This window comes from Aphanomyces astaci (assembly GCF_000520075.1).
Source record: "Aphanomyces astaci strain APO3 unplaced genomic scaffold supercont1.27, whole genome shotgun sequence".
Lineage (NCBI taxonomy): Eukaryota > Oomycota > Saprolegniomycetes > Saprolegniales > Verrucalvaceae > Aphanomyces > Aphanomyces astaci.
Genome location: NW_009798290.1, coordinates 610,467 through 629,546, shown reverse-complemented (window position 1 = coordinate 629,546; position 19,080 = coordinate 610,467). Strand labels below are relative to the sequence as shown.

General features: G+C 47.9%; 3 protein-coding genes across 7 annotated transcripts; 1 reads left to right on the top strand and 2 right to left on the bottom strand.

Moving 5' to 3' along the window:
• Positions 1-57: 57 nt before the first annotated feature.
• Positions 58-8,338, top strand: H257_10352 (hypothetical protein). The gene is made up of 14 exons (XM_009836868.1): positions 58-129; positions 194-555; positions 612-692; positions 744-839; positions 887-955; positions 1,443-1,646; positions 2,206-2,274; positions 2,701-3,032; positions 3,121-3,222; positions 3,841-3,949; positions 3,993-5,678; positions 6,572-6,832; positions 6,908-7,126; positions 8,084-8,338. The coding sequence occupies exons 1-14, from the start codon at positions 96-98 to the stop codon at positions 8,306-8,308; spliced, it is 3,849 nt and encodes a 1,282-aa protein (XP_009835170.1). The 5' UTR covers positions 58-95; the 3' UTR covers positions 8,309-8,338.
• Positions 8,339-8,554: 216 nt separating this feature from the next.
• On the bottom strand, positions 8,555-12,409 carry H257_10351 (hypothetical protein). 3 transcript variants are annotated; one of them, XM_009836865.1, is made up of 12 exons: positions 12,387-12,409; positions 12,166-12,323; positions 12,064-12,120; positions 11,917-11,991; positions 11,489-11,858; positions 11,329-11,441; positions 11,185-11,238; positions 11,021-11,122; positions 10,895-10,954; positions 10,125-10,334; positions 9,086-9,325; positions 8,578-8,885 (listed from the first exon to the last, which is right to left on the bottom strand). In XM_009836865.1, the coding sequence occupies exons 1-12, from the start codon at positions 12,397-12,399 to the stop codon at positions 8,664-8,666; spliced, it is 1,674 nt and encodes a 557-aa protein (XP_009835167.1). In that variant the 5' UTR covers positions 12,400-12,409; the 3' UTR covers positions 8,578-8,663. The 3 variants fall into 3 exon arrangements, with proteins under 3 accessions (XP_009835168.1, XP_009835169.1, XP_009835167.1); XM_009836866.1 differs by having other exon boundaries at positions 8,555-8,885; positions 12,166-12,409; XM_009836867.1 differs by lacking the exons at positions 12,064-12,120; positions 12,166-12,323; positions 12,387-12,409 and having other exon boundaries at positions 8,555-8,885; positions 11,917-12,038.
• A 478-nt stretch (positions 12,410-12,887) lies between these two features.
• On the bottom strand, positions 12,888-19,025 carry H257_10350 (hypothetical protein). 3 transcript variants are annotated; one of them, XM_009836862.1, is made up of 9 exons: positions 18,210-19,025; positions 17,948-18,126; positions 16,841-17,804; positions 15,807-16,245; positions 14,882-15,289; positions 14,183-14,353; positions 13,845-14,075; positions 13,230-13,595; positions 12,888-13,182 (listed from the first exon to the last, which is right to left on the bottom strand). In XM_009836862.1, the coding sequence occupies exons 1-9, from the start codon at positions 19,004-19,006 to the stop codon at positions 12,931-12,933; spliced, it is 3,807 nt and encodes a 1,268-aa protein (XP_009835164.1). In that variant the 5' UTR covers positions 19,007-19,025; the 3' UTR covers positions 12,888-12,930. The 3 variants fall into 3 exon arrangements, with proteins under 3 accessions (XP_009835164.1, XP_009835165.1, XP_009835166.1); XM_009836863.1 differs by having other exon boundaries at positions 13,230-13,550; XM_009836864.1 differs by having other exon boundaries at positions 13,845-14,353.
• Between the last annotated feature and the right edge of the window lie 55 nt (positions 19,026-19,080).

Genomic DNA, 19,080 nt, shown 5'->3' with positions numbered 1-19,080 from the left:
CTAGAATTCAAATCGTAGGGCGGCCTCCAATCAAATGGCTATAAAAAGGGAACAATCATTTGCCCCAGTATTTTGCCCGCCGCCATCATCTCGTCATGGAGCGGGTGCTGAGCGCGCTACGGTCCTCCGGTAAGCCAGATTGGGATCGACGGCGATGTAGATGCATGCTATGACGATGGATCATGCGACGTAGAATCCAAAATACGCTTGTCTGGAGTCGGGGCCGCCGATCCATACATTGACACGGAAGGATGGGAAGAATTGCTGTCGGCACTGGTGGGGTGTCTGAGCGACAACAACTCAAAGGTAGCCCAAGGTAGCTTGAAGGTCCTTGCAAAGCTCGTCGCGAGTCCACACAAGTCCCCCGATGCCCTCCGGCCTTGCTTTGCCCTTGTTTGGGGTCCGCTCAAGGAAAAGATGGGCGACAGCAAGCTTCCCGCGCGCGAAGCCGCGACCGATCTCTTGCTCGTGTTCATGGATAAACTGGGGATGAGTTCCATGATGGATCGATTCAAGTTGTGTGCCGGACACAAGAACTGGCGGACGCGCGAACAGGTACGTCCATCTCCATCGACAACGAACTCACCGACAACTCACCTTGCATGCTGTAGATTCTCGTCGCCATTCTCTTGGCCATGCAACGCTTCCGCGGTGATCCCAATCGACTCTGTCTCGATGGACTTGTCGACATGGTACCGTCCATCTAGATTTGCCCGTCCACGACTGACGCCATCCCTTTCCAGGCACTCAAACTCCTCGAAGATTCCGCCAAAGAAGTCCGCGACGCCAGCATCAACGTCCTTGAAGCTCTCTACTCCCTTCGTGGCCACGCTCTCTTGGTACTTACCTCCCCATCCTCCCATCCTCATGACATCATTCCTTATAGGCCGACCTTCAATCCAAGCACATTCGAAACACGCACATGCGCATGCTCCTCTCCAGATTTGGCGCCGACGTACGTTATTTGTTGGCATATTGTGAATATATTCGCTTGAAAGTACTTTTTAAAATTCTTGTCTAATATTGTGCTTTCGAGTGAATTTTTTTGTTGTGGCGTGGTTTCTCGTTGGAATTGAAATCGATTTGATTGGCTACTTCAGATGAGCTCAAAATTATTAGCCAATCAAAACCTTCTAAATGAAATTCAACAACCAATCAGATTGATTGTGGATCGGTTCCGTCGGCGATTCGATTGCAGCACCCCCTCCCCAATTTTATAATATCAAATCGACAATATCAATATGGATAATCACACTGGACAGTTTTGATGATTGGTTGAAATATATATATTTGTCCTGGTTTCTGTAAGAGCCAATCAAACAATTTACTCAAAATTGGATTAGCCAATAGCGTCGATCTTCGGGTTTGTGGATATTTGTACTACCACAGTATTTTACTTTCCTTTCACCAACCCTGTGATATTGACAAGTCGATTGTTATAGGATCTAAGCAGCCTAGCGCGCGGATCGACAGCCCAATCATCATCGCCGCCGTCGTCGTCTCGATCGCTCCCGTCGTCCCCGCCCAAAGCCCTGGCGCCATCCCCCTCGCCAGCTTCCGGCAACCCCCCGCCCCCTGCGACATCGTTTCTCGGCGCTGCCCCGTCGTTACAACTGGAGACGACGTGCAAATACTCGGACCGAGAGGTGCGTATCCCTTGTTGTTTGTCCACTGTGGGGTCGTTGGGTTCCATGACACACGTCTACATAATTGTATGTCTGTGTATAAGATGTATATGTTTGAAGTATATATATATATATATCATCTATACATGATTTATGGTTTTGCAACGGTTCTGTCTAGAATATATATGTATATATTTGTGTTGGACCTTACAACACGTTGCAAAAACATCGAACATATATATATATATATATATATATATATATGTTCGATGTTTTTGTTGTGTATTGGTCTATGAATATATATATATATATATATGTCCGATGGTTTTGATGTATGTCTGTCTATGATATATATATATATATGTTCGATGTTTTTGATGTGTATCGGTCTATGATATATAAATATATATGTATATGCAATGCGTTGTATATACTCCAGCACCACTCGACCGTTGTGTGATGATTCTTGTACTTGTATGTGGGATTTTGGTGTCGTACGAAGTTCCATTTTAGACATGTGTCGACCGTGTATTTATTCCTATCTGCGTTGATTTACCATGTTAATTTGGGCCTTTTGTAGCTTATGATGGAGTTGCAGCAGATCGGACATGGGCTCGCGACAGGCACGGACTGGGCCAAACGCGTCGAAGTACGTACATACCACACTATGATCTATCACGAGGCATCGGTTATATCTGTGAAAATCGTACTTTCAAATACATATTGAAGTATACATGTTAGTTTGCGTTGTTTTGGTCGAAACATATTATATATATATACATATATATATATATTGGTTGCATTGTTTTCGTCTGTATATTCAACACACTATCTATCACATGGTATTGGTGTAATCTGTTCACACTATTCTATATATATGTGTATGTACTTTGAAGTATATAATAGTTAGTTGCATTGTTTTACACTGTTAACCATATTATATATATAATAGTTGCTTTTTTCGTGTCATCTGTTCAAACTTTGGTTTCTATCTATATTTATATACAATATAACCCAACCGACCACCCTGGCATATAAAATAGTTTTGATTCTGCTTGTCTCATATATATGGTAGGCACTGCAACAACTGCAGCGGGTCGTAGCATCCGGCGGCGCCTTCCACGCTGGGTTTGCGCCGTCGTTGCGGGCACTCCGGGAGCCTCTGTGTGAGCAAGTGGGCGACCTCCGCTCCACCGTGGCCCGCGAAGCATGCGCGACCATCACGGCGCTGGCGTCGGCCCTGACAGGCGACGATTCGTGGGCGCATTTGGTCGAGTTCTTCGTGGCAGCGCTGCTGAAAGCCACGTACGTGACGATCCAGGTCATCTCGACGTCCGCCGACGCCTGCATCAAGAGCATCATCCACAGTGGTCGCGGCGGCGGCGGCTACGTCAAGGCCCTAGCCAAGTACGACCTAGTTGTCTAGTACTATTTTGGATGTGAGGATGGAAGATGTATGGGATGCAGCTGATGGTGATCGGGTGTTTGTGGGTAGGTTCATTGAAGGCGTGCGTGCACGTAACCAAGTGCTTCGATTACACTGCGTCGAGTACGTGACCCTGGCGTTGACTTGCTGGCATGTGACAGTGCTCGACAAGTAAGTTGATGTATTCATTTATATATATATATATATATATATATATTCGATGGGGTTCAATGGCGTTAGAGGGATGATCTATATATATATATATATATATATATATATATATAAATTTATTGTCCTTTCCTTTGGTCCAAATCCATCTGATCAAGGTTTTGGACGGAATTGTGTATGATATAATACACATGTCGCCGGTTTTTGTCACACTAATTTGTCAGTCTCACACTTGAAGTCGATATGTGAAGCTTTGGCAAAAGTGAATTTGATTGGCCACGTGATTCGTGTTCTGGGGATTTGCTTGGTCGATCAATTGGTGCTGTCCGCTCGTGCGATAATTTGAACAGATACTATATATATATATATATAGACTCTGATTTGAATCAGATACTATATATATATATATATCTAGGCTCTATATGGAATGGACATTCTACATGTGATATATATGATGGTTGTTGTGTGCTTGGACTAGATATGTGGATACGCTAATTTGAATTATATACTATTTTTATATATATATATGATTTGAATTAGATACTATATATATATATATGCTCTAAATGGAATGGCCATTCTACATATGATGTATGATGGGTTGTTGTGTGCTTGGACTAGATATGTGGATACGCTGGTGGGGTTGCTCCCAGCCATGCTTTTGGACGCCCAGGCGGACGTGCGCGCCGCCAGTCGAAAATGTTTTTGGGCCTTTCACGCCCAATACGAGGTATTGATGAGAAAAAAACTTTTTTTAAAACTTTTTTTCATAGTCGCGGGCGTTGCATGTCCTGCACCACCAATTGGACAGTTCGACCCAACGACGGCTTCAAGACGACCGACAACCATGCGACACTAGTACGACTACTAGTAGTATTACTACTGCTACTAGTAGTAGTAGCACTAGTACCTCTACCGCGGCTGGATCGGTTGTGTCTTTCCCGTCAAGACTGGCGCAACCGCCTCCTTCAATGCATGCATCTTCACATGTCAAGAGCGGCGCGCTGCGCGTGGAAAACGTCGACGCCGTCACGTCCTCGTTGTCTTCGTCGTCGTCGTCGTCGGCTGTTGCGTCGGGACCTGCGCGTGTGCTGAGTCGTAAATCCGTGCCATTGAAAGACCCAGACGACGCCAGTGTCCAGCGAGTTGTGCAAGGTCCATTGCGTGTGCTGAGTACTACTAGTAGTAGTATTAGTAGTACTACTACTGGTGTGGCATCTTCGTCGTCCACCGGCGACCACAACCCAACAACGTCATCATTGTCGGCGGCGGCGGCGGGGGCCAAGCGCGTGGAGTTTCCCAGTACAGCTGCCATGTCCACTAGTGTTGTTGCTAGTAGCCACTCGACTAAATCGTTGCCCCCCCCCAGTGGCCATAACGCTCGCCACGGGGACTCTGCGACATGGATCAAGGGCCAGTATGCGACAGAGGTGGAGAAGGACGAGATGGCCATATTGGGGTTGTTGGACAAGGCGGACGATGCGCTGTGGCTCACGCGGCTGGCGGCACTAGATCATCTCGTCCAGGTCGTGCAGTCGTCGTCGTCATCGGAGGATGGGGTCGTGTTTGTGGCCAGTGTGAAGATGGTCAAGCTGGTGCAGCGCCGTCTAGGAGACTCGCACTACCGCGTCGTCCACGCTGCGCTCAAGCTCACGCTGGCCCTGCTCACGGCCTCTACTAGTACTACTAGTAGTACCTCGCTGCCGTGGAAATCGATCCTGCCCAAGGTGTTTGCCAAGGCTGTGGATGTTAAAGACAGCGTCCGCCTCGCCGCCGAGAGCGTTTTAAACGCGTTTCAAACGGTAGTAGACGCCTCGGCGCTGGCTGTGGCGGTGGCATCGACCATGCTGGACGGCATTCCGACCAAGGTGAAAGCGGTCGTGATTGCATTCATGACGCCGCTTGTGCCTCTGGCCGTGGACGTGTTTAGTAATACTTCGTTCGTGCGCAGTTTGGTGCTCAAGATCGTGCTGTTGGTGGAACACGACGGGACTAGTAGTACTAGTAGTAGTACTACATCCGCCGCCGTCGGTGGGCTCGTGCACGCGCTGTACGCGAATGTGGCGCCGACGATGGCCGTGGTCGAGTCGCATTTGCCCACCGCCAAAGCGACGCTATTGCAACGGTACAAGGCAGCTAGTACTACTACTAGTAGGAGTCGCCCCTTGGTTGTGGACCCGCCGTCGAGTCCTGCGACACTGTTGACGTCAGAAAAACGACGACTACTGGGACTAGAAGGCGACTCTAACAACGTCATGACGACAAGGGTGGACGAAGCATCGCCCTATTCGACGCACCAAGAAAACTGCGACGCTGTCGTCGGCGACCTCCGAAAGAAATTAGGGCGTGAACCACGTCGCAGAAATAACCAAACGTCGTTGGAACAGGTGCTTTCGACGCTCGAGTTGATTCAGAAAAGTAATGCGTCGACTGACGACATATTGCACGCCGTTCACGCGGTAAGCCAAGCAAGTTGTTGTCGTTTTACCCAATATTTGGACTTTTTGTGCTGTTTTTTCGCCAAAGCTATTGTGCATTTCACCCAAATTTGGACTTGTGAGTCATTTCGCACAAATATGGTGCTTTCGAATGTATTTGATTCAATTTAATCCTGTACAAACAAAACTATACAAATATTAGTATATGTATAGTTTTGCCCAATGCAGAGGGACTGATCGAGTCAAACAACGTTTGGATTGGCAGAAATTCACCAGAACGTGATTTGATTGGCTTGGGTGGTTCTTTAATCCATTCGATTCTGCTGAGGGCTCCAGTTTCGAATCGATTTGACAATATCGATCGATCGATTCTTTCTTTGTGCTGACTTTTGCATGTAAAGATCGTCCAGTGTCATACTATTTTCAGTCACACACTAATTCGATGTTGAATTGGGCGAAGAGTGGATGTGATTGGCCACTGGATTCGTACGTGTTGAGGGTTTTGGTTGGTCGATATATCGATATTGTGTGCCGATTTGGTGATTCTGCTGATTGAGAGCACCCAAATACTCTAATTTTTCCAATTTCGGATATATCGACTTTTGATAATATTCGTTGTTTTTTTATCCGCTTCTGTCGAGTTTAAAACTTACTGTAACCCTCGATATTGCCATGAGGTGGATTATTTTTATTATTGGGTGGGTGGGTATTATTCGATTGTACATTTCATGTTGTTTTTGATGTGTTTGATGCGCCAATATAATATATATTCCGTTTTTTACGAAATTATATATATATTGGAACAAATATAATAATATTCTCAATCTCTCTGTTTGGGTGTTTTCGATAAATAAAAAAAAAAAAATTCATATGAAAAAACGATCTATGGACGGAAGAAATCACACTATTTGTAGGTACTGCCTGAGTTTCGAGCGGCGGCGGCCGATGCCGTGGACGTGTACCTTGTGCAAACGATCCCGGCGCTGCTGGACGTAGCTTTGGGCTGCGGCGATGCCGATGAGTTCAAAGGCATGCAGACCCGCATCATGCAAACTGTTTCGGGTCTTGTGCATGAGCATCGGGGGACGGTGGTCGCCCAGCTGGAGCCGCTCGTGGTTGTGGTGCTGGAACGATGTCGCAGAAGCAATAATATCGTCAGTCCATCGTCGTTGCTGGTATGTTATATCCACTGTGAATCTATTCACGAGGACCAACCAGATGACGAGATATTTCTTCATATGTGGGCGTAGGGCCAGTATTTCGTAGACAAGACGCTACAGTTGTGTCTGGCCACGGTGAACGCTGTCGCACAAGTCGAGCTGCTCGTGCCCTTGTTATCGACTTTGACTTCGACGGACGTTCAAGTCGTGCTCAAGTGTTTGCGGCTCGCGTTGGAACAACTCGACATGGAATCCTTCGCCGCATCCGCCACCACCTCGTTCGACGCGACCGCCGCCGCCGTCATCTCGGTACGTACCAGCGTATATATATATATTGAATGTATGTATTCTGCTTTCGAGTGAAATTTCATTGTGTTGTGGCGTGGGGTTTCTCGTTGGAATTTAAATCGATTTGATTGGCTACCGCAGATGAGCTCAGAATTATTAGCCAATCAAAACCTTCTCAATGCAATTCAACAACCAATCAGATCGATTGTGGATCGGTTTGGTCGGCGCAACGATTCGATTGCATTCCCTCCCCAAATTTGTACTATTAAATCTACAATATATGCAGTAGACTTTTATAGTCGATGTCGCTGAGATGTGAGTCCGACTTTGAGCTTATTCTTGAATATATATATGGTATATATACAGATTTATGAACGTTATGGTGTGTGGCCAATACGATACGGAAGATGGATGGGATTGATTGGCTGAAACGTTTCATACGTGCAATTTGATTGGCTAGGATATTCTATTGTAGACATCTTTTTCAAGTGTTGGTTTTAAACTCTGCGGATAGATGTGAGTGATTGGCTGAAATGTTTCATACGTGTGATTTGATTGGCTAGAATACTCTAAAATACATTTGCCTTACATTTTCGTTCTAGTGAGTGGACTGGTACACATATCTATCTATTCGAACCGATGCTTGACTATATATATATATACGATGGTGGCTTGGGTTGTGCGGTGGCTGTTATGTTTTTTGCGTATATAGTAGTAGTAATATTCTGTCAAGTAACCCCGTGGTATATACTTCTACCGATGCTTGATTATATATATATATATATATATATTATATACGATGGTGGCTTGGGTTATGCGGTGGCTATTATGTTTTTTGCGTATATTCGAACCGATGCTTGACTATATATATATTTTATATATACGATGGTGGCTTGGGTTATGCGGTGGCTATTATGTTTTTTGCGTATATAGTAGTAGTAGTATTCTGTCAAGTAACCCCGTGGTATATACTTCTAGTGTTTGCATCACTCGAGCTCTGGCGTGCGAAAGAACGCTGTCGCATGCTTAGTGGCGCTGTATTTCCTTGGAGGGTCCGCGGCGTGTGCGGTGCACTTGGACAAGTTGCCGCCCCACCACCAAAAACTCGTAGGATTATACATCGACAAGAAAGCTCGGCAACATAGTAGCAACAACCACACTACTAGTAGTACTACTACTATGGCTACTCCACCATCTCGATAACAATGTTAATTTGTGTCTTGATATGTACGATTCAAGTTGCTGTAGTCGTTGCTCTCGAACATAGTATAGGCGCTGTAACTATAGATATACTATACAATCGATGGATAGTTACTGTTGTTGATCTCATATAGCCTATATACACACATCACTTGGATATTATCATATATCTGTTGCAACTGCCATATTATTATCACCTATCTGTTGCAACTGCCCGTATATTATGAAAGAACCATCATTCCGTCCGAGTAGTACTAGTAGTACTAGTAGTAGCTAGCACGTACTACTGCATATGCATGTCATGATGGAGCCGCCCGTCGTCGTCGTCGTCGATTTCACTTGCAGGCTGGTCGTGGTCTTATTCAATCGTGTTGTTGTTCTCGAGCACGTTGCTTTGGTATCCCAAGGGTGATTTCGACAGCAAAAACGCATTCTCGACTGGGTCGATGCATCCCACAGCAAACAAATCCCCACAATGATCATGACCATCATCTCCATTGTCATCAGAGGTCGAAGGAGGCGGCAGGCGGCGGGTGGCACGACCTGGCGCCACTGCCACGGCCATCGAAGGTGGTACCGTCTACACTGACGCTATCACGGGCGGCTACGCAAATATATATATATATGTATATATATCAAATCCGCAGGATAACGACAGAATGAACCCGAAATGAACATGCCGCATTCACCGAATTGCAATGAAATTTGGGAATAAACAGACGACGATAACTAGATGACATTGTATAGCCCTTGGTGGAGACTAGTTGATGTACTACATACCCCACTTGTTCGATTTGGACCGGCCGTTTTGGCGCGAGGTTTGGTCACCCGTCCACATGCAACGGAAGATGGCGGCATGACGTGGCAGTCTGGGACGACTCCAAATCGTTTGGTTAAGTTCACAGGCGTGACACTCGAGTGGGGGCGACGGGCTGACACTGGTTTTTGGGGCTTGAGTGGGTTGGCGTCGTGCTGGTCGACATAGTCCTTGTAGTCTAGGACAAGCTCCCTCGACACGTCCTACGTTGTATAGAATGAAGTATCAACAGGGGGTATATATTATTATCTATATCCTGTGGTTGCACAAATGAAGCACACGACATATATATATATAAGGTGATTCATGTAATTCCCGGCCAGCTTGGTCTACTTTTTGAGTGCCATAACTCGTCACCCATTCATCCGATGAGGCTGCAAAAACATGCATTTTGAAGATCGTGACGAGCTTTTTAGCAGGTCCCATCATTTGTATCGCATGGTCAATTTGCTCGTCGAACTTCTAAAATTGAAATTTCCCTGTGTGAATTTAATTCCCGGCCAGTAAGTCACTTGAATAATGTATGCCTGATTTGGGTGACAAAATCCTCAGAACCTCTTAATAATAATATGTATAAATTATTCAAGTAATTAAATTTAGAAGTGCAACTAGTATAAAAACTGTATTACATGTCGGACAAGCATAATATTAAATCTTACAAGTATGTGATACAGGAGTACGTAATTTTGTCCAATCATCGTCGATGGATGATTGTGATTGGCCATTTGCTGGCCAGGAATTACATGAATCACCTTATATATATATATTGTGGATTCGGTACAAATTTCCAGACCCCGTCGTCGAATCGAATCACGACTACGACGCTATTGGCGAATCCATTTTGGAGTGGATTATTTGATTGGCTCTTACAGAATAAAAACAAGTCTATTCAACAACCAATCCGAACTCCAGCGTGATTCAATATTGATTAGACAAACCACGCAAAATGTGAACATTTATAGCGAATTCACAATATATATATATATATATACTCGTACGTACCTGCTGGCGACGAATTTCATGCAAGATGGCGTTATTTTCGGCTTTCAAATTGGCCACTTCGGTAAGAAACGGCGCTTTCATTTCAACAATATCTCGGCGCGTGGAATGGCACACGATTCCAAGCGCGTGCAGCTTTTTCTCGAGTGCAGTCAACGCTTGGCTCGTGCACCGGACCATCCCTTCGACTGTCTTGGTGTGTTCTGAGGCCACCTAGACTAAGGTATTGAGTAAAAATATAAACATCATACTATTGTCGATTTGATAGTACAAATTTGGGGAGGGGTGCAATCGAATCGTTGCGCCGACCAAACCGATCCACAATCGATCTGATTGGTTGAATTTCATTTAGAAGGTTTTGATTGGCTAATAATTTTGAGCTCATCTGAAGTAGCCAATCAAATCGATTTAAATTCCAACCAGAAACCACGGCACAATACAATGAAATTTCACTCGAAAGCACAATAATACACACCCATCCCATTCACTGCCCAATGCCAAACAAAATACACATTAGAAGACACTCGGATGTGGGGACGAGTTTTATCCCCACAGACAAAAGCAATGAAATAACATTCTCTATGGAGTACAATTATTGTTGTGGCGTTCGAATTTCAATCGATTTGATTGGCTACCTCAGATGAGGTCAAAATTATTAGCCAATCAACATCTTCTCAATGAAATTCAACCAATCAGATCGAATGTGGATCGGTTTGGTTGCCAAATTTGTATCAAATCGACAATAGTATACGGAAATCTTTGCATCGTCGTACGTATTGGTTGCGCTTGATCAAATCTCTCAAGTGATTCGTTTCGGTGCCCATCGCTTTCACCTAACACAGTCCCTCTCAGTGGGGGTTGGTTGTGGATGTATTGTCATCGGGATGATGAGGTCGTACCGCCGCCGCCACATTTTTATCGCATGTGTTTTGGAGGATCGTCGACGCATCCGACTTGAAGTCGTCCACGGCGGACACTGCCAACGCCGCCGTCTCTTGGGCCTATGTAATCAAATGTATAATCCATCCCCAAGGAAATTGTTATACAGTAAATCTCCACGTACGCGTCGAACGTTCTCGGCGAGCTCGGCTTGCTTTGCCTCGATCGCTTGAAACAACTACATTTTTGGACGACATTTCAACGATGTGATATTATTAGTCATGGCAAACGTGTGTGGGCCTGCCACGTCATGGTCAGGTTTCGGCACCTTGGCGTCGGCGGCGTGGGCTTTTCGGACTTCGGCGGCAATGGCGGCCCCGATGTCGTGCTCGGACTTGGACGTTTCTGTGTGCACTGCATCGATCGCAGCTTGCATCGTCGCTATGTCAGCAACGACGTAAGCACTAGAAACGTTTTCAGAAACAGACCAATAGTGGCGCTGAGTTGGGCAGTGGCGGCGTTGGCCACGACCGACTCGGCGTGCAACGTGTTGACGGCGGCTTCGAACGACTGAAACGTCGTCTGGTCGTCTGTTCGGAAGAACGTTCCCGCATCGTTCTTGGGCTGTCCGCCACCAGTCTTGCGCTCGACGGCTCGGACCCGCTCGCACAAGAACGAATGGTCGTGCTTGGCACTCTCGAGACCGGTCAATGCCCCTAAAATACGCTTCTCGTTCACGTCCAGGAGCGCTTGAACGTCGCGGACATCCCGTTCCACATGCAACGCGAACGTGGCAAACATATCCCGCAGCATCTGCTCCAGGATGAACCGTAGCTTGTCTGTGGCCCGCACTTGTGCCTACATGGGGACTTTGGTGAAACTACACTTGTAAGAAAGTGAAGATTATTGTGCTAACGTCAAAGGTCGCAATGTCCAGTTTCTTGAGGTGCACAGCGTCCACCAACGTCACGTCGGCCTTGGTCGCGATGGCCTACATAGGCACCACCAACCCAGCGGTCAGTACAATGGGGGAAGAGGTGGGAAAGAAGATAGTTGCATCTACTGCTAACAGGTCCGCCCGTAGCTTGCCTATTTCCGTGGGCACGGCCGTGGTCGATGCCTACACTGGCGCAAGTCAACACGACGGATGAGAAAAGTTTAGGACCTTAAGCGCAAGTCCGGCTTGCAATTGCGGATGCGTCACGAACCGGTCGCGGTCGTCTGCGGCGGCGTTGGCCGCGTCGATCAGCATGCGCTCGTTGCGCTGCAGGTCTGCCACGTGCTGCTTGAGGCGATTGATCTCGTCCCACATGTGCAACGACTCTACATCGTCCCTTGTGGTAGTCGTCTACTGTAGTACATGACCACACCACGTCGGCGTCGTACCTGCCACCGACATGGTTGCGGCCAAAGTTGTAACTGCTAGCCGTTTCACAACCCACCCATGGCCCAAACCTTGCTAGGTTTACGCGATAACCGCTCCTCAGCTTTTGAAGGAGCTTCGAGTTGAGTGTTATGTATAACGTTAACGTTAACAAGTTAGCCATTCATGGCATCCTGTATAGATGCACGTAGAGCTTTGATGGGCGATACTAGGTCCTGTTAACGTTAGTAGAATACAAGTGTTGGATCACAATAAAGTGAAAGGCATCCACTAACTAAGCTTATGTGAATCGCGTGAATCACACTGGAAATTCTGATTGGTTGAATACACTTGCGCGTTCTGTGAAAGCCAATCAAAACTGGATTAGCCAATAGCGTCGAGTCGTGATTCGATACTTCACTAACGTTAACGTTACTACTGACGAACTGAAGTACTACTACTAGTACTAGTGAAATAGTGAAAGAACACCCCCCCCCCCCAATGCTCAACGAACACTTCTGTAGCTTCGAAACACTTCACGTTAGCCAATAATGATGATAGTGGTTACTAGTGCATGGGCTGGACGATATTGTGGAGGGTGGTGGTGGTGGTGGTCGAGGGGAGGTTGGTGGAGGCGGCCGTGACGGCACCGCCGTCGTGGTGAAGTTCATTTGCAATATCTTGGGGCGTGGGGAAGCACTGGCGTTGGATGTACTGCCCCGCGAGGTCGGTGACGAAGCTCATCGTGGTCGTGACGACCACCGACAGGTAAAAGCGCGGTTCCACCAGCAGGACAAACATCACCGAGTGGGCGTGCGGCTACGTTGAATGACTCACGAGTGTTCTCATGACGAGTACATACATACCTGCAGCACCCGCGCCATCGCCGGTGTCGACAATATAAGCATTGCCCCGTAGTCCACCAATACACTAAGCACGGTGATCGCCACCACCACGTAATTGAAGCACTTGACTTGGGTCAACATGCGCACAGTTACGACCAGCACGACGCTCGCAAACGACGCGATGCTTACACCCCACTGGCCCACCACGACGCCGTCTGAGCCTGCCACGTCATGGGCGAGAAGCCACTGCGGAATAAAGTAACACAGCGCCGAGTGGTACATTGCCAATGCAATGTGCACGACAAACAGGTATTCGTTGTAGCTTTGGCGGAGCTGGCCGATCTGGTACAGTTTCGGAAACGTGAGCACGGCCGTCGTCGACGTGTGCTACCAGTGGAGGGTAGATAGAATCAGACTCAGAATATTCTCCCCCCCATCGCATGGTATCGATCGAATCAGAGTTGTATAATATAGACAGTATCACGCGAACCATGCGATCGTCCAACCAGCCGACATCCCGCGGTGTCGTTGGGGTTTCAGACTCGGACTCAGAGAATCAGACACAGAAACACAAGGACGGATCCCAATGTCGTCGTGGTATCAGACTCAGATGTATGGGTCGATCGATGTATGTACCTGATCCAATGAAAACCCTGCCACGCACGGATACGACGTAAACAGCGCGTTATACGCGAGCGACAGCATGTCGGGAAAGAAGATTTGGCCAGAAAACCCACTGGACCAGGCAAACCAGTACTCGGTAAACACGACAACCATGTTTTTGTAAAAGTAAAACAAAATGAACTTGCACACGCGGTGGTACGCCCACGCGCCGTGCACAAACAGCAACTTGGCCACAAACCGAAACTATGGTTACACACACACACACATATCAGTTTGCAATATATGATATATATATCATCAGAAAATGAGATATATATCATTTGTTTTATTGTAGACGATATTCCAAAAACCTGGGCAATCGAATAGTCGGACGCGCGGACCGCCGCCGTGCCTTCGTGACCACAGATGCCAATGCCCAAATGAGCAGCTTGGATCATGCTCACATCATTCGCGCCGTCGCCGATGGCTAACGTCACCATGGACGACACATGTTCCCGTACGAGTTGCACCACTTGGGCTTTCTACAATCACAAACATGTCAACCAACATCACCCTATAATAGCACTAACGTTAGGCAACAACTGGTCCGCCAAAGCCCTAGCGTTACTAGCATTATGTAAACATGTTGGACAACATACTACTACGGCTATTAATACAATATCAAACCTCAATAATAAACCTATATTACAATGTGAATCAATTTAAAAAAAAATTAAAATTGATTCACATTGTAATGTAGGTTTTATAAGTACATGTTTGTTGTGTGTTATGCCAAGTGCCGCCGAATATATCAACAATCAGTACATGTGAATCAGCAAAAGCAATGACCCAATCAGATTGCAGGAAATCACTCATTTTCGGTTCAACCAATCAACAACTCATTAGTGTGAAACTGAAATTAGTGTGACGGGGAACTCTTCACTTGACGTTACGCAATTCAGTACAACAAATCGATCCATATAAATTTGACACCAAAGTCCAACAAACTATTGGCTGAGACAACGCATCATCACCAACATCATCATCATTATGATCATCATTGGTCATACTTGTTTCGGGGATACACGGCAACAGATGCACGCGCGGCAGCGTAAAGCGACACTCACAAAGGTCTGTCGTGTCGATGGCAACATGGCCAGGGCCAGCGCTTCGCCGTCGAGGACCATCACGTCCTGAACGAGCTTGTCGGCAGGTGCACCTTTCGTGGCTCGTGGCTGGTCCAGCAACTCGATTAACTCGACAAAGTACTCGTACATATCGCCCTCGGTTTTGAACCTGCTCAGTCGGTGCACCCTCGACGTCGGACTGAGTAAATGACACGCGTGGCCGACGTTAATAGCTGTCTCCTCCTTGTCCCCCGTGAGTACCCACACCCGGATGCCCGCCGCAAGGAGCCTCCGGATTGTATCCGGCACGCCCTCTTGCAGCCGATCTTCAATCGCAGTCATCCCCAGCAGCTACAACCACGGTGTCAGATACACAACTACAACAATATTTATATATATATATATATATATATATGTATAGAAATTCTCCCGAGGTAAAACAAGGATGTTATACAATATACATAAATATAGACACAACAGATGTCTCCACGAGTATTACCACTATATATCAGCTGTACTGTACATACAAAAGCAATACATATGTATTTAGATGTCCAACATAACACTAGATACATATATATATATATATATATATACATGTAATGGAAACTATCGCCATATTTTGAATACGTACAATATATATATATATATATGTACAGTATATATATATATATGCATTTCGAGACATATCGACTAGTTGTCGAACAAGAAACGAAGTACACATATATATAAATATATATATAACGACAACGCCCCCAAAAGATACCATATCTTGACGACAAAAACGGGGGGGGGTGAAAAAACCCAGTCAAAACATCGACAGAAACATACGTTAAAGAAAAAACCCATTTCCTCTTTGGTTGCCTACCTGCAAATCTCGTTCGATGGCATTTCTGGCGGCGGCGACGTGCGCGTCGCGCTTGTCGTGATCGTGAAGCATGTTAGCCGCTCGAAATGAATCGCTCCAGGCGTTGTACGTCGAGTCATCTAGGTCCCGCACGGCCACGCACAGCGTCCGGAGGCCCTTCTCCGAGTACGCGGTCAGGTGGTGCGTCACCCACGCCACGGATGCCGAAGTCGCGTCTGGATCGTGGGAAGAAGACGAAGGCGCGAGGCGCTTGAGGATGGCGGCGTCGGCGCCCTTGGCAAACAGACGCAGGCGGCCGTCGGGGCCGCGCACGACAATCGACATGCGCCGCCGAGCGCTGTGGAACTCGAGCACGTTGAGCACGCGGTACGTCTCGTCCGTCTGCGTGAGTCGGTTCCACACGACCACCGACGACGCGCTTCGCCCTTTGAACACGATTCTACATATAGCATGATGCATCCCCCCACCAAATGAATATGACGGGAATCGGTGATAAAAGCCCCTATTGCAACGAGAGGTCGACTAGGGGCGTTTCCGCCCAACCCACATGATATGGACAACCATTATATTTCGACACGACTATCGTGCCAGGATGATAAAACCAAACACTCTGTCGCAGAACCAGCCCGATCATCAATCATGCACACAAGACACGTTCATGGTCATAGCGGCGTCGGTTGAAATATATATATATATATATTATTGTCAAATCGATTCGAAAACTCGAGCGCCCAGCAAAGATTTTTTGAAAAAATTATACTTCGAAGTTGAGGATATTATTAAAAAAAAAAGGTTTTACAATCAAGGCGGATTTATTTTAATTATCTTCTAAAAACAAAGCAAAACCAAAAAATCAAACTTCAAACCGCATGTCTTCTCAAGGGAATGACCGGCGAAGCCAATCAAGAATCGCTCACGTCCTGCCGAATATTTTATGCCAATTCAACCTCCCACATTTTGGGCAAATCAAGATAGATGCCCAGTTCTTTATATTTCTAAGAACACGATAATACAAGTGGAACCATGGGACGCACCCCATTTGACGCGCAGCGGCGACCATCGCGCCTTCGTCCGGGCTCGATGCCTGGTACCGGATGGCCATAAAGTTCGTGGGGTCGTCGTCGTCGGTTTCTGGGGCCACAGAATGGCACAGCGCCAGACACAGCCAAAAGTCGAGTTGGCGCTGACGAACACGGGGGTGCTGCCCACACGAGTCGTACAGACTAGCCCACGCATCTGACGAGCCTTCGAGGGGAAACACGTTGGTTCGAGCGGTGGTAGCTGGGACGAGCAAAGACGCCTGGTTGAGAAACTGCACGTCCACAACCGTGCTTTCACTTGCCCGGTTATAACTGGTGAATTTGTTGCCCAAGGTACCCGACACCCGCGTGCCGGTGCTGGTCGTGAGGCGCGGCAGGACGAGGCTGGGGAGGTGGAGGCGCGGTCGGGCATGTGTCGTCGGACACGGCGGCGCCGGCGGCACGCGGGTATCGAGGCGCCGCGGTCGATCAAACGAAAATGCGCGCCCGGTCCCGACGATCGCACACGCAGCAAACACCATCTCGTTGCATGTGAGCGTGCCGGTTTTGTCAGTAAAAACGAGCTGGACCTGGCCGAGTTCTTCCACGAGGTTGGACGTCCGACATTCGGCAAACGACGAGTACGAAGAGGGGGAGGAGGAGGAGGATGGGGGCAGCGGGCCCCCTTGGTCGGGGGGGGACGGGGGGGTGGCGGTGCGCGGAGGACTCGACCGAGTGGCGACGACGAGCGCCATGTCCGTGTCGTGTTCGACCAAGTACTTTTGAATCAACTTGACCACTTCGATGCCCACGTACAGCGAGATGGGAATCAAGTTGGAGTATGCGACCAGGAACGTCAAGTACACTTGACCGCCGTTGGCAGATGATGATGAGGAGGTGTTGGGGGTGTACAAGTACGGGGTACGTGACGAATGTGACCACGTGAGCATGGCAATGACATTCACAGTGCACAACAGGCCTACCACAATCGGTTGTTTCCATCATGTTTCAATTGAGTCATGGTGAGACGATCGAGAAGCCAGCCATGCTACATATATATATTATATATATATAGATGTACTAGTTAGTACTACGTACTATATGTATCATTAAGTGGAGTACCTTGGACAAAAAACACAAAGTACAGGCATCGGTTCATCGTGAGCATGACGGTGCTGCTCTTGTACGGTGGTGCACTGCCGTTGAGAAACGATTTGGTGTCGTGACCTGCGTACAACACGACCCCTACCGCCCATTTTGAATGGCGGATGCTGCAACCGCGCAGCAGCACTTGGTTTAAACTACGTTCAACCGCCGAGGCCATATATACTCAACAACGTGAAAACGTCAAGGGGATGGGTGTAACCCCGTGGGTGGGACGTACGTGAGTAAAACGGGGGTGGCGCTGGCCACATGCAGCGTGCCCCGAAACGAAGCCAACGACGCCGTGGGGGATTCATGCTCTACCCGACCTCGAAGGGACGCGAGGGCTTCGGGGGGCATCCCCCCGTTGACAGCATACAGTGTTTTCAACGAGCTTTCGCCGTCCAAATTGGCCGAATCGATCGAGCACACGCCGCTGTCGGCGTCGGACGTGGCGAGAAGGAGGCAGTCGGCGGGCACCTCGTCGTTTTTGCGCAGGAGGACGAGGTCGCCGACTTGGAGCTGGTGCCACTTGATTGTCTTGACAGGGAACTGGAGCAGCGGGAGGGTGATTGACGGCGACGGACTTTGCGATGACTCGGAGGGTCGTAATGGTGGTGGTGGGGGCGCCGAAGAAGAAGAAGACGAAGCGACGTCGGCCAGGACGTCAACATGGCGGGTGTTGATGTCGGCGTCCGAGAGATGGCGAATGTAGTCTTCGTACCCTTCTTTTGCAGCGGAGAAGACGAGTACGGCGAGGAACGTCCCAATCAACGACACGGGGTTCTTCGGGGAAAACGGCATGGACGTGAGGACGCTCAGGATCAAGAAGTAGATGTTGGCCACGCGTCGGAACTGTTCAAATAAGTTCTTGGGCACGAACGTGAGCACCGTGTACTTGGCCGTGTGGATGCGGTTACCGCGGAAGCGTTGGGCGTGGTTCAGCGCGGCGTTGTTTAGGTACGTGATGCGATTCCCAGCATTGGCATGTGGCTTGGCTGCACTCGCTAAGGGCACCGGCTGGAAGCCCTGCATCATGGCAAGACTGTGATGTTAGATTGCGGTTACAAGGTTACACACCACGCGACGTGACGGTTACAGATTGGACATGG